At 29.2% G+C, this 12,130-nt stretch overlaps 4 protein-coding genes across 6 annotated transcripts; 2 read left to right on the top strand and 2 right to left on the bottom strand.

The window, feature by feature from the left end:
* The first annotated feature begins 45 nt into the window (after positions 1–45).
* Positions 46–3,448, top strand: CPT2 (Carnitine palmitoyltransferase 2). The gene is made up of 7 exons (XM_069117887.1): positions 46–311; positions 396–436; positions 545–1,103; positions 1,184–1,717; positions 1,789–2,278; positions 2,356–2,548; positions 2,658–3,448. The coding sequence occupies exons 1-7, from the start codon at positions 258–260 to the stop codon at positions 2,788–2,790; spliced, it is 2,004 nt and encodes a 667-aa protein (XP_068973988.1). The 5' UTR covers positions 46–257; the 3' UTR covers positions 2,791–3,448.
* On the bottom strand, positions 2,988–4,794 carry LOC138182248 (V-type proton ATPase 21 kDa proteolipid subunit c''). The gene is made up of 5 exons (XM_069117906.1): positions 4,558–4,794; positions 4,309–4,357; positions 4,108–4,191; positions 3,605–3,998; positions 2,988–3,540 (listed from the first exon to the last, which is right to left on the bottom strand). Exons 1-5 carry the CDS (start codon positions 4,616–4,618, stop codon positions 3,508–3,510), a joined length of 621 nt encoding a protein of 206 aa, XP_068974007.1. The 5' UTR covers positions 4,619–4,794; the 3' UTR covers positions 2,988–3,507.
* On the top strand, positions 4,716–8,947 carry LOC138182239 (SET and MYND domain-containing protein 4). 2 transcript variants are annotated; one of them, XM_069117885.1, is made up of 5 exons: positions 4,716–4,850; positions 5,210–5,312; positions 5,663–6,515; positions 6,650–7,292; positions 7,392–8,947. In XM_069117885.1, the coding sequence occupies exons 2-5, from the start codon at positions 5,296–5,298 to the stop codon at positions 7,898–7,900; spliced, it is 2,022 nt and encodes a 673-aa protein (XP_068973986.1). In that variant the 5' UTR covers positions 4,716–4,850; positions 5,210–5,295; the 3' UTR covers positions 7,901–8,947. The 2 variants fall into 2 exon arrangements, with proteins under 2 accessions (XP_068973986.1, XP_068973987.1); XM_069117886.1 differs by lacking the exon at positions 4,716–4,850 and adding an exon at positions 4,874–5,092.
* On the bottom strand, positions 8,055–11,929 carry Drp1 (dynamin related protein 1). 2 transcript variants are annotated; one of them, XR_011173750.1, is made up of 8 exons: positions 11,486–11,929; positions 10,771–11,335; positions 10,409–10,656; positions 9,593–10,309; positions 8,983–9,304; positions 8,691–8,902; positions 8,455–8,601; positions 8,055–8,356 (listed from the first exon to the last, which is right to left on the bottom strand). XR_011173750.1 is itself a non-coding variant. In XM_069117884.1 (7 exons), exons 1-7 carry the CDS (start codon positions 11,585–11,587, stop codon positions 8,545–8,547), a joined length of 2,223 nt encoding a protein of 740 aa, XP_068973985.1. In that variant the 5' UTR covers positions 11,588–11,929; the 3' UTR covers positions 8,055–8,544. The 2 variants fall into 2 exon arrangements, 1 of the variants encoding a protein (XP_068973985.1); XM_069117884.1 differs by having other exon boundaries at positions 8,055–8,601.
* Positions 11,930–12,130: the final 201 nt, after the last annotated feature.

The raw sequence follows: 12,130 nt of genomic DNA, 5'->3' as shown, positions 1-12,130 counted from the left end.
TGGGTATATATTACATATGTATATACTATACACACTTTCTTCTACATTGTTCTACATGACTATAAAATTAATACTAACCATTATTTTAAGAAGGATTTATGAGTGTCATTTATTTAAATTAGTACTGATGTAAAAAGGATATTACTCAATATATTTTTTCTATTACAATTTTACTTGTAATAATCTATAGATCCATTTTTATAAAGTTTGATATATATATATATAGTGTGTACCAGTATAAATAGAAACTATAGAATATGTACAATATGCTGCCTTTTGTATTCAAACGTAATTATTTTAAAAAAGAACTGGTAAGAAATTCGCCAACTTTATTTGTTTAAAACATAATTTATGTACAACGATTTTATGATTACAATAAAATATTTATATTTTAGACTAAACAGGGTAAAGTGCAATTATTTTTACAAATTCCGAGGTAAATAACACTTGAATATTCAAAATATTACTAATAAGTAAAACATTATACTCTTACCATAAAAAAGAAAAGGAAAGAAATATATATATACATATATTTTTTCTACAGAAGTATATCTGTAAAAGGAGATGAAGCATATCAATATATTGAAAAAAGTAAGACTCCAACAATGCATTTTCAACCATCTCTACCACGTTTACCTATTCCAAAATTAGAGGATACATGTAGAAGGTATCTAAATGCACAAAAACCATTGTTATCTAAGGAACAGTTAGAAAAAACTGAAATTTATGTTAATGAATTTTTGACTAAAGATGGTATTAGATTGCATAAAGAATTAATTGAAAAAGATACCAAAAATCGTGATACTAGCTATATTAGTGAACCTTGGTTTGATATGTATCTTCGAGATCGTAGACCTTTACCTATCAACTATAATCCTTTCTTAGTCCTTAATCCAGCATCAAATCCAGAACATAATATACAATTAGTAAAAGCCACAAATCTTATTGTATCATCATTACGATTTATGAAGTCTTTAAAAGAGAATGTTTTACGACCTGAAGTATTTTATTTAAAGCCTAAAACAAATGAGAATAATGTTTACCATACTATTACAAGACTTCTACCTCCTCAATTCAGTTGGTATGGAGCTTATTTATTTAAGGTAAAAATCACAAGTTCTACATGAATTATAAATACTATGAAATAATCTTTTTTTATCTCAAATAAAAAAATTTTTTTCAGGCCTTTCCATTAGATATGTCACAATATCACAACTTATTTAATACAACAAGATTACCAAAGCCAGAAAAAGATCAAATTTATGAGAATGCAACTGGCAGAAACATAATTGTCATGAGAAAAGGGCACTTTTACTCTTTTAATGTAATAGATGAAAATGGCTATATTCGTAAACCAAAAGAAATAGCCAGTTGTTTAGAATCTATTTTAGGAGCTACCATATCCATCAATGAAAGGCCTATTGGAATACTTACAACATCAGAACGTGACTTGTGGGCCAACACAAGAGCATATTTATCACAAATTGGTAACCAAGAAATTTTACAAAAAATAGATTCTGCTATATTTACAATGATATTGGATGACATGCATGTTGGAACTGACTATAATAAGTTAATTAGGACATATCTCCATGCGGATGGAACAAATAGGTGGTTTGATAAATCATTTTCTTTAATTGTTACAAACGATGGATATGCTGGAATAAATTTTGAACATTCATGGGGAGATGGTGTAGCTGTCTTAAGATTTTTGAAGGTAACTGTGTAGAAATGAATTAATAAGTTTTTAATGTTCAATTTCATTTCTTTTTCCTTTCTCATTTTAAGGATATAGGTAATGACATAACAAAACAACCAAAATTCTGTTCTGATGATATTAAATATCTCCAAAAAGGAGCAGTAGAAGTCGAGAAACTCAACTTTGTCATAGATGACAAAGTGCAAAATATTGTGAATAGACAAAAGGAAAAATTTGGAGAATGGATAGGAGAATTAAGTGTTGATCATATGATATTTAATGAATTTGGTAAAAATGAGTGTAAAACATTTGGTGTAAGTCCTGATGCAATTATGCAGTTAGCTTTCCAGCTAGCTTTATATTATCAAAGAAACTGTGTAGTACCAACGTATGAATCTTGTAGTACAGCAGCGTTTAAACATGGTCGAACAGAAACTTTGAGATCATGCACAATTGAAACGAAAAAAGCATGTGAAGCTATAGCTCAAAAGAATAATAATTTATCCAAATCTGAATTGAAAAATTTAATAATTAATTGCAGTAACGTTCACAATAAACTCTCCAAGGAAGCTGTTATGGGTAATTATAAAACATTAAATTTCATATCAATAAACATTGAAACGATACTGAAAGTTTATCCACATATTTCCTTATAGGGCAAGGATTTGATAGACATTTATTTGCGTTAAAAAAAATTTGGGAGCATTCAAATACTCCGAAACCAGCTATTTTTTCGGATCCAGCGTATGACAATATAAATCATAATATTTTATCTACATCAACTCTGTCAGATCCAGCTATATGTGCTGGTGGTTTTGGACCAGTAGTAAATAATGGATATGGAATTGGGTAAGATATACTTCTTCTTTATTACTTTTACAAGCATCATATTTGCAATTTAATAACATATATGAAATGTTTGAATATTTTGTTTGAAACACATTATTCTAATGCTTAGATACATGATTCAAGATGAAAGATTGGGAGCTATTGTGACAAGTTATAAAAGGAATAATAACGCAAACGAATATGTAAAATGCTTGGAGAAGGCATTTAAAAACATTCATTCTATAATGACTTGTGGAAAATGATAGTATTACATATGTGCAATTATCCAATTATTATTGTATTAAGGATGAGGAAAATTTTTAATATTGTTGGTTATATATATATATATATATATTATATATCTTGAATTTTTATACAATGTATTAGTTAAGAATTTTTATACTATTATAAAACAAAGAAGTATATTTTTTGTATTATCTAATAAAGATAAGACAGCTCATAAATAATATTATACATAGTATATTTTACACATATACTAATGAATGTAACATAGTATCATATTTATTTAATGTAATATTTTGGTTAAAAAAGATATATACAGTAGACACATTTGAAAGAGAGAGCGCTATAACGCACTCAGAACACCAATCAAAAGACTGCATTACAGCAATAAACTTTACACTAGCAGAAATAGTTATTTATACACATGGTTGATACACAAAAGTCTATATATCTAAGTTATTAATTTGTAACTGCTATTCAAATTGAAATCTCCCTGGAACCTCTTGTAACAACAAATACCAATCTTGTACAAAGGTTTTTTATACTAATTTAAACAAACAAATTATGCTTTTTAACATCTTTTCCAGTATTTATTTTCTTTTCCATAAACGCTATTTCTTTTAATAGTTTCTTTTGTGTTAATCTTCTTTTTAATCATTACTAAATATGGAATGAAATATTGTGATTCTAAAAAATACTTCATGGTTCTTTTCGTAACATTTCTATTTATTTTAAACTTATACCTTATCTCCCATTTTTACTTTAGACGTCTATAAATGTAAACAAATTTATTAATATTTTTAAACATAGCAATATTTTTAATGAGTAACTTACCATATAAATTCCAACAATTAATCCAAAGAGTCCAATAGCAGAGCCAAAGATTTCTACAATTAGAATCTTAACAAAAAGAGCAGAATTTGCTGCATCAGAAAGAGCTGCACCAGAACCCACAATGCCAACGGCTATACCACAAAAGAGATTAACAAGACCAACAGCTAGCCCAGCTCCAAATATTAAATAGCCAGCTAACCAATTTTGATTACGAACTTCTTCCTTTAAAATAGGATAACTAAATTCATCTAACATTCCAGATAACACAATGGCAGTGATTAATCCATAAATAGCAACAGCTTCGCAAAATATTACAGAAATTAAATTTTTCGTTTTGATTCTTGGAGCTTTTACACCACCTCCAATAATTGAAACTCCTGTTGTATGAATACCTCTGAAACAATGAATTCATATTATTATCCAATATATATATATATATATATATATATATATATATATATAAGAGGGTGTATTATATATATCTATAAAAGAATGAAACTTACAATGCAGCACCAACTACAGACAGAGCAACTGCAAGACCAATACCAAGAGTTGCCCACATGTGTGGTGATGTATTTTCTAAAAACCTAATAATGTTGTCTCATAAAAATATCCTTCTATACATACATATATACATATTTATAACTTTTTGTATTTTGGAACTTTGAATAAAAACTATATTTAACTTAAATGTGCTTACTTACCAAGCGACACTAACACGCTCTCCTTTTCCAGTAAATACATGATACAATACTGCAATAAAACATTATTTACGATATTTAAGATATTTAAGGCATACAAAATTTTACAAAGGTAAAATGTCTATAATCAGTTTCTTGTTAATAAAATTTGCAACAAATTTGCTTCACTTTGAATAACTAGCTTTTGTAATATTTGATTTTATTTGAGAAATTGATTATTTAATAATTTAATAGATAAAAGTCAATTAATACCTAATACTAGAGTAGTTGCAGAAGCAGTGCTTGCAAAAGTAGTGCCCAAGATGTATCTCATTGTGTTACTTTTAATTTCTGTTTTACGTGTTTTCCTTAAGAGAAATGCGAAAACGTTAACAAATGATTAATTTCAACTTTAAAATATATGTTAACAACGTAGTGTTTTCGAAATATTTAAAATAAGAACATTTCATGTACAAAGTAAGAGAACAGCGCTCACACCCGTTTTTATCATGTGACGTTTAGTATTCTTGATAGTTACCTACACTAGTGACATCAACTGTAAAAAAGTTGTATTAAAAATCAATGTTTAAATTTTAATTTCTAACAGAATTTGCAAATTGTTATATTTAGAATTACTTAAAATATTTCATAAGCATACACTTGAATTTTTTGTAGATCACTAGAAATATTGAAATATATGCATTATATTAATTTTTGTTTATTTTTACAAATTTGGTTATATCCATTTTATCGTTGAAATTTTATCAAATACTAAAAACTGGTAATGCACGACAATAGTATTAATAGTGTTAGTCCGTTTAATGTGTTATTTCTTAATAACAATCTTAAATTTAAAATGCAATGATAGGTATCATTTATACGTCTGAGCGTGGAATCTAAGATCTAATTTTAGAATTCCTTACAGCTCATTCGTCTTGTTATGTATCTACAATAAACGTGCAACTGCTAATTTGATGATAATTACATAATTTATCAATATTTTATAAAATCATGTCTTTTACCAAAGGGTAAGCAAACAATTTTTCTTATGATCTTTTATACATTTAGAAAAATATATTATGCATCTTATATTCAAAACTGAACTATAGTTAAGTTTATAAGCACATAAATTAATGACAAGGTTTAATTTATACGTTAAAATACCACGAGTAAAAAATAATATCACCGCAAATACATGTGTAGAAGTTAAAAAGTTATTACTCGAACTATTTCGATCTTCCGTTAGTTACCATCTATTAACTTCCATTAGCACATTTAGAAATCTAAATTAGCTATGCACATGGCTATTTGAATTATGCGTTAATTATTAAATTAATTTTATTATTGAATACGTATGAATGATTGAAATTTGTCATAGGTACATCAACTTCAGCGAATTTTTCAAAGTTGCTTATAATGCTGCAATTGTAGAACCATATGCAAATCGTTTCAAGGAATTTTCTGAAAAGGGAGATAGGGAGGGAATGATAAAGATTCTTATAGACATACCCTATATTGAAAACGTAAAAATAGTTGAGTCATATAGGGGTAAGGATGATATTAAAGCAGCAGAACTTTACAGGAAAAGTCGCGGAATAATAGCTAAGGATGGAATTGTGCACGAAGAGACAGATAAAAGTAGTATCCTTACTGAAACACTGTTTAAGGCCAGTGTAAATAGTAGATTGTTCCTGGATGCGCTTCTAGATTGCGCACAAGATTGTTATAATTCAAAAGCTTTCGTAAAATGCTTGAAATATTGCGAATGCATGCTTGCACTTCCTGAAAACCTTCACGATAAAACTACTGAATATTTGAACGATTTCTCGGAATGTAGAAAAGCATGTATCCAATTAGAGCGTGAATGCTATAAAAATTTGAAAGTATCATCTTCTCAGGACAAAAGATTGCGTAAAAAATACAATAAAAGTCAAAGTGTTACCTTCGAGAATGCATTAATAGAAAAAAATGCATTAGTGATACCGATCGTTGATGGGAAACAACATACCATTCTTAAAAGTTGTTCGGATGCTGTTGAACTACAATTTGATGAGAAACGAGGTCGTCATCTCATAGCTACCAGAAACATCAAAGCAGGATCTGTTCTTATTGTCGAAACACCATTTGCATTCAGTACAAATAAAGAAGCGCTCGATAGAAATTGTTTTCACTGTCATATTACTCTTAAATCGAGCGAAAGTGTTAAAATTCCTTGCCATTTTTGTCAAACAGTTAGTAATATAAATAATCTTGATTCGTTTTTATCGTGTTTCATGTTCATGTTTGTCTTCTCGTATTTTATTATTCTATTAACATGATGTTAATATATTATTTTAAAAATATGAATAAGTCTGTACTTCTACAGGTATCTTTCTGTTCGGAAAAATGTCGCAGAGAAGCGTGGCAAATGTATCATCAATACGAATGTTTTATATTTGATGCTTTCTATGGAAATGATTTTGAATCAATGCAACACACATCGCATTTGTTGCTAGCGTATAGAATGATAATTTCAGCATTTTTATCTTTAACTACTGAACAAATTAACAACAATCCGGAAAGAAGCAAAATTCCTTTTATGAATGACAATTTCCTCCGAGATTATGTTACAATAAAAAATAAGGAATATAAAGATTTAGGCATAAATAAAGCTTATTGTACTTACGATTACCATACTATATTAAATTTAGAAACTCATTGTACGAAGATAGAATCTAGTATAAATCTTGCTCGTGCTATTGAAGCTATATTTTTAGCGAAGTGCTTTACTTTTGTCTTGAGTAAAATGGACGTTATTTGCTTAAAAGAATCTTTTATCTACTTGGCAGTAGCAATGTTGCATAACTTGCAGGCTATTAATTGCAATGCTTATGAAATTGTAGAAAATATATATGATAAAAAAACGCATGTTTGGGAACCCAGAAATATAGGTGGAGCAATTTATCCTTCAATTAGTCTTATAAACCATAGTTGTTATCCGAACGTAGTTCGTCATTCTTATCCGTCAGGTAAAAAATGTGCTTTTAATTGCTTTTAATTAATGATTTCTTATGTTTTATATATTATAAATAATCTAATAATAATATATAATAAATAATCTTCGACAGGGACAGTTGTGCTAAGAACATTACGTTTTATTGGTAAGGGTACTGAGATTCTTGATTGTTATGGGCCACACTGGCTTAGCGAGAAAAGGTTATCAAGGCTTGAATACTTATGGAAAAAGTATCGTTTCTTATGTACGTGCGAAGCTTGTACACAAAATTGGCAATTTCCGCTACCCGAAACAATGAATTACAAATGCAAGATGTGTTCAGAAATTATCGGTACAATCACATTAGACGAAAAACATACACAAAACGTATCGAGTAAACAATGTTGTAAGTGCAATAAGAAAACCGATTTAAAAAAAATAAAGAATCAATTTCGAAAATCAGTTGAGAAAAGATTAGATGCCATTTCTAAAATGTATGAAGGTCATTATGAACAGGCTCTCCCTCAATTGCTTGAGCATATACAGTTTATTGAAAAGTGTTTTACCACACCAAACATGGAAGCTATCAAAACGCAACAATGTATTATTCAGTGTTACAATCAGTTTGGCTGTACTTCTTAATAACAATAAATCAGCAAAAAATATTTATATGTGTATATATATATATATGCATATAATACATGAACACATATATATATATGCATACATGAACATGCAATCGTACACACGACTTAGGATCTGTATCACAAGTATTAAAAAAAACAAGATTTTTATATTATATACCTTTTGCATAGATTACTATTCTTTTTTCAATTTTTTCATGTGATGCAAAATGTTACAAAATATAATAAACTGCTCAGCATTCATAATCGTTTATATTTGCCCTTACATTTCGTAGTTATAGAACGATTGATGTTTTAATGTAAATTAGACATTCGCATAACTTTGGTAAGGCTTTCAAAAGTGTGGTATAAGCACCATTGTTGTAAGTGGCAATGTCTTGATCATTTAATATCGATATTTACTATAAATGCACATGTGACTGTATATTTTATTCCTTATATCTCTAAAATAAAACTAAAAGAAAATGTACATTAAAATCCTAAAAGTTGTTGTTGTAATTGTAAACACTACTTGAACGAAAAATACAAATTATATACAGTGTTTAGACGTACATGTGATCTTATCTGTCAATTTATCTATTAAACCATCAAATTGTCTACATTGAACTATAAATTAATCATGTGAATAATATATAAAATAAGTTACCACATGTGCGTTTCGCGGATTTCACTAATAATGTGACCAGCTTGAGTTAGTGCCTGTAACAAAGAAAGAGAGAAATGTACAGACAGATTAACAATTTAGATTTATATCAAGAACAAAATTATTATTATTTCTGTATGCATACCTTTAGCATATCTGCTGCTTCTTTGCGTCTAACAGCAACATGTTCACTTTCATTTAAAAGAACATCTGCGTGATCTGATTTATATAAATGTGTTACGAGTTCGCTTTGTAAATTATCTTTTACATAGTTGACTAGGAAATGCATGACAGCTTTTGGTACACTATCTTGTATAGATTTTCGTACAATATAAAAGTATGATTTTATTAATCTTTCTGTAAAGAAAAGGTGTATATAAATAGAAACAATATAAAACATTATTTTCTAGAAAAGTGTACTACATTTCTATCCTTACCAATTACATCACAGTCTCGTTGTTCTCGCTCGCTCAGTTTACGAGATGTTTGTACTGGTACTTCCGGCAATAGATTTACTGGTTTCTGTTGTGGAGATGCTTTCTGCATCTCAATTACTACATTTGAATTTTGGTGAGGAGAAGTACTATTCTCACGATTTCTTACTGGAGAACCATCAATCGAACTAGTCGAATCAGTTCTTCCTTGAGGCATAAGATTGTTTAACAACCAGTTACTTAATACCATTTGATGTCCTTGTTGATCCTTGCTCTGCTCAGGAAAAGATGCCACTTCATCTTGATTATTGATTGACTTTACATTCTGTTAGGAACGTTATATGCATTTAGTTACACAACACACAAAATACATTGATCAGAGAATATTAATGTTTTAATAACGAAATAAAATAAAATTATGTATTAATCACATCTTTATAAAAATACGTTTGAAAAATTATTAAATATTAAAAAAATATTTTTGAAAATATTATAACAATGAATGATGGTAAATACACTGATTATACATGTTTTATGACTATTATATAAGTTTAATGATTACTACATTTGAAATATTTTAAGACAATTGTGAATGTTATCAATAATTACTTACTGTTTCATTTGAAACTATTACTTGAGTATTTGTTGTGGTACTTGTAGTAGAAGGAACTTTCCTGTTATGTTTTACATGATCCACATTAGAATTTTTTAATAAAGACGACACAAGAGCTGCATCCTTATGAAAATCTGGATGCTTGGTATTAATATATGCTAATTCTATAGCAACTAAATTTTCAACCATTTGATTAGTAGGTGGAAGACGTCGACGTAGTAAATGCGTTACAACATCAACGATACGCTCGTGCAATTTTGGAAAGCGCAACATCTCTTGTTGTACTTCGGTACCACAATGTTGAATAATTCTTTGCATTTCTTCGTGTACAAGTTCTACACATCGTAATGAGGGTTCCTCGAGTCTTCGAATTTGTCGCTTAACTAATAATTCAAAAGAAACCTCTGGTACAAATAGCGCTGGTCGTGGACCAGTTGCATTTCGAATCGCCGTCAAAATATCCATTTTTGTAAGACCTGCCAGCGGGTGTATAGAATCTAGTGTTTTCCCAAATGTTTCGTGAAATATATAACAAATTCGAGCGCCACCGCATAATTCCGTTGTTTCTATGTTTCTAGCTGTTCCTTCAATTGTAGAACAGTAACTGCTTGCAAATTTAGTAATAATTTGAAGTAAAGTTTGACTTTTATCACTAACATCTTCACCATATGAATTAAGAAGGGTTTGAAATTGTGAAACCATTACATTTACTCTTGTCTGTTTTTGAAAAATATAAGTTCTACCAGATTATGTTTACTTTTAATTTTTTCTAGCTATGTACTGTAAATTATTAGCAATCAAAATCCATATTATTACCTTTAATTCTGGGAGACAGTCCCGGATATGGTGCATGAGTAAGCGGTTTAATGTTTTAGCTAGATAAGGAGTTCCATTCCTATTTGCCAAAGTAGGATATTTACGTTGCAGAAATGCAGCTTCATCCTTTAATGCATCTTGGATACTTTTGTTATTCATTATATCCTGTTGAGAACGATTAACTACTCCAATTATTCCCAATTTTACAGGAATGACTCTACCACATAATATATCTATAGCATCAGTTCCTAGAATGATATATAATATGATGATTTTACAAATTATTATGATAAATTAAAAATTCTAAGTAACAGCAAATATGTATTATAATAATAATGATGTTAATAATAATAATAGGCTACCAGCATCCATCAGATCCAATTTAGTAACAACAGCTAATGTACGCCTTCCATCTGGATCTACATCTTTGCTAAGCTTTAGACTTTCACTTGTAGCCATATCAGTATTGGCAGTAACAACAGCCAATATAATAGAATTAGGATTACATATATATTTTAATACAAGTTGTCGTATTTGACCCTCAATATCCTCTGGTTGGTCTCCAACTGGTACCTTTGTGATACCAGGGAGATCTATGAGGGTCAAGTTAACAACTGATGTTGAATATATCTTCAAATTAATTGGTTCTGGACAAATTCCTTTGTTAGATCCAGCCATACGTTCTGTTTCAGATTCTATTTCCATACGGATTTCATTAAAATCTGTGTAGACTTTATTTTTTGTGTGTAAAAATGTGCCCCATTCATCTAAGTTTAATGTTCCATTCTCTGCACTTCTGTGTTCACGCTCATCTTTAGGTGCATAAACAAGTTGCAATATTAAAGGACGCCTAGTAACTATACCAGTACCTCGTGGTAAGAAAGACCGACCAACCAAACTTTCAATTACAGATGACTTTCCAGAACTCTAAACAGATAAAATGTTATATTTAATGAAGAATTTCGACATTATTTATAATTTAAAAAGTGTATGTTTTTACATTCAAACAGAAAAAATATTCAAATTACGGTTGTAGTTACCAATTATTTTTTTGCCATTTAAAAAATATTAACTGACCTGTGTTCCAAGTACAACAATTTGAGGCAACTGTATAGCGTCAGCACCAACGGTATTAAATACATCTTGTAATTTATTTATTACAGGTATTAAAGCTTCCATTATAGTTATAGAATAATCGCAAGGTAAATCGATTCTTGCTTGACTGAAGACAGTTATGCGTTACAAGCCGGTGCAAAATGCTCTTTTACTATACGTAATTACATGCGTCAACAATAGTATTTAAAGTATTTTTAAGGGAAATACAATTATTTGCAAGTGTTGATGTTCACTATATTAATTTTTACTGTGTAAATACTTTCGTCAAAATCACCACAACAATTCTACACCTCCTGTTTCCAACCATCCATTCCCAGCCTCATATAGTCCACACGCGTACGCATCCTATGATATTTAACGCTACATATACCAACGTACTTTATGTTTAAATCTTATACATAAAGAATCGTTTCTAAGTAATTTACAAATATGCAAATAATTTTTGTAGAAAAATTGTTATTCTTTTATAATAACTGTACATATCTGAAAATCATTAAGTGAGGGTATAAACTTACTTTAAACCAGAAATATAATAAGTAAAAGAGACATAAAGATAATGCAAAACTGTGTAATTACGATTTGGTAAAAGTTGGTAGCAGCTGGTAG

The sequence above is a fragment of the Bombus flavifrons genome, chromosome 8, assembly GCF_040668555.2.
Source record: "Bombus flavifrons isolate JBK064 chromosome 8, iyBomFlav1_principal, whole genome shotgun sequence".
Taxonomy (NCBI): domain Eukaryota; kingdom Metazoa; phylum Arthropoda; class Insecta; order Hymenoptera; family Apidae; genus Bombus; species Bombus flavifrons.
Note: the sequence above shows the minus strand (reverse complement) of the source record. Positions and strands in the feature narration are given on the sequence as shown.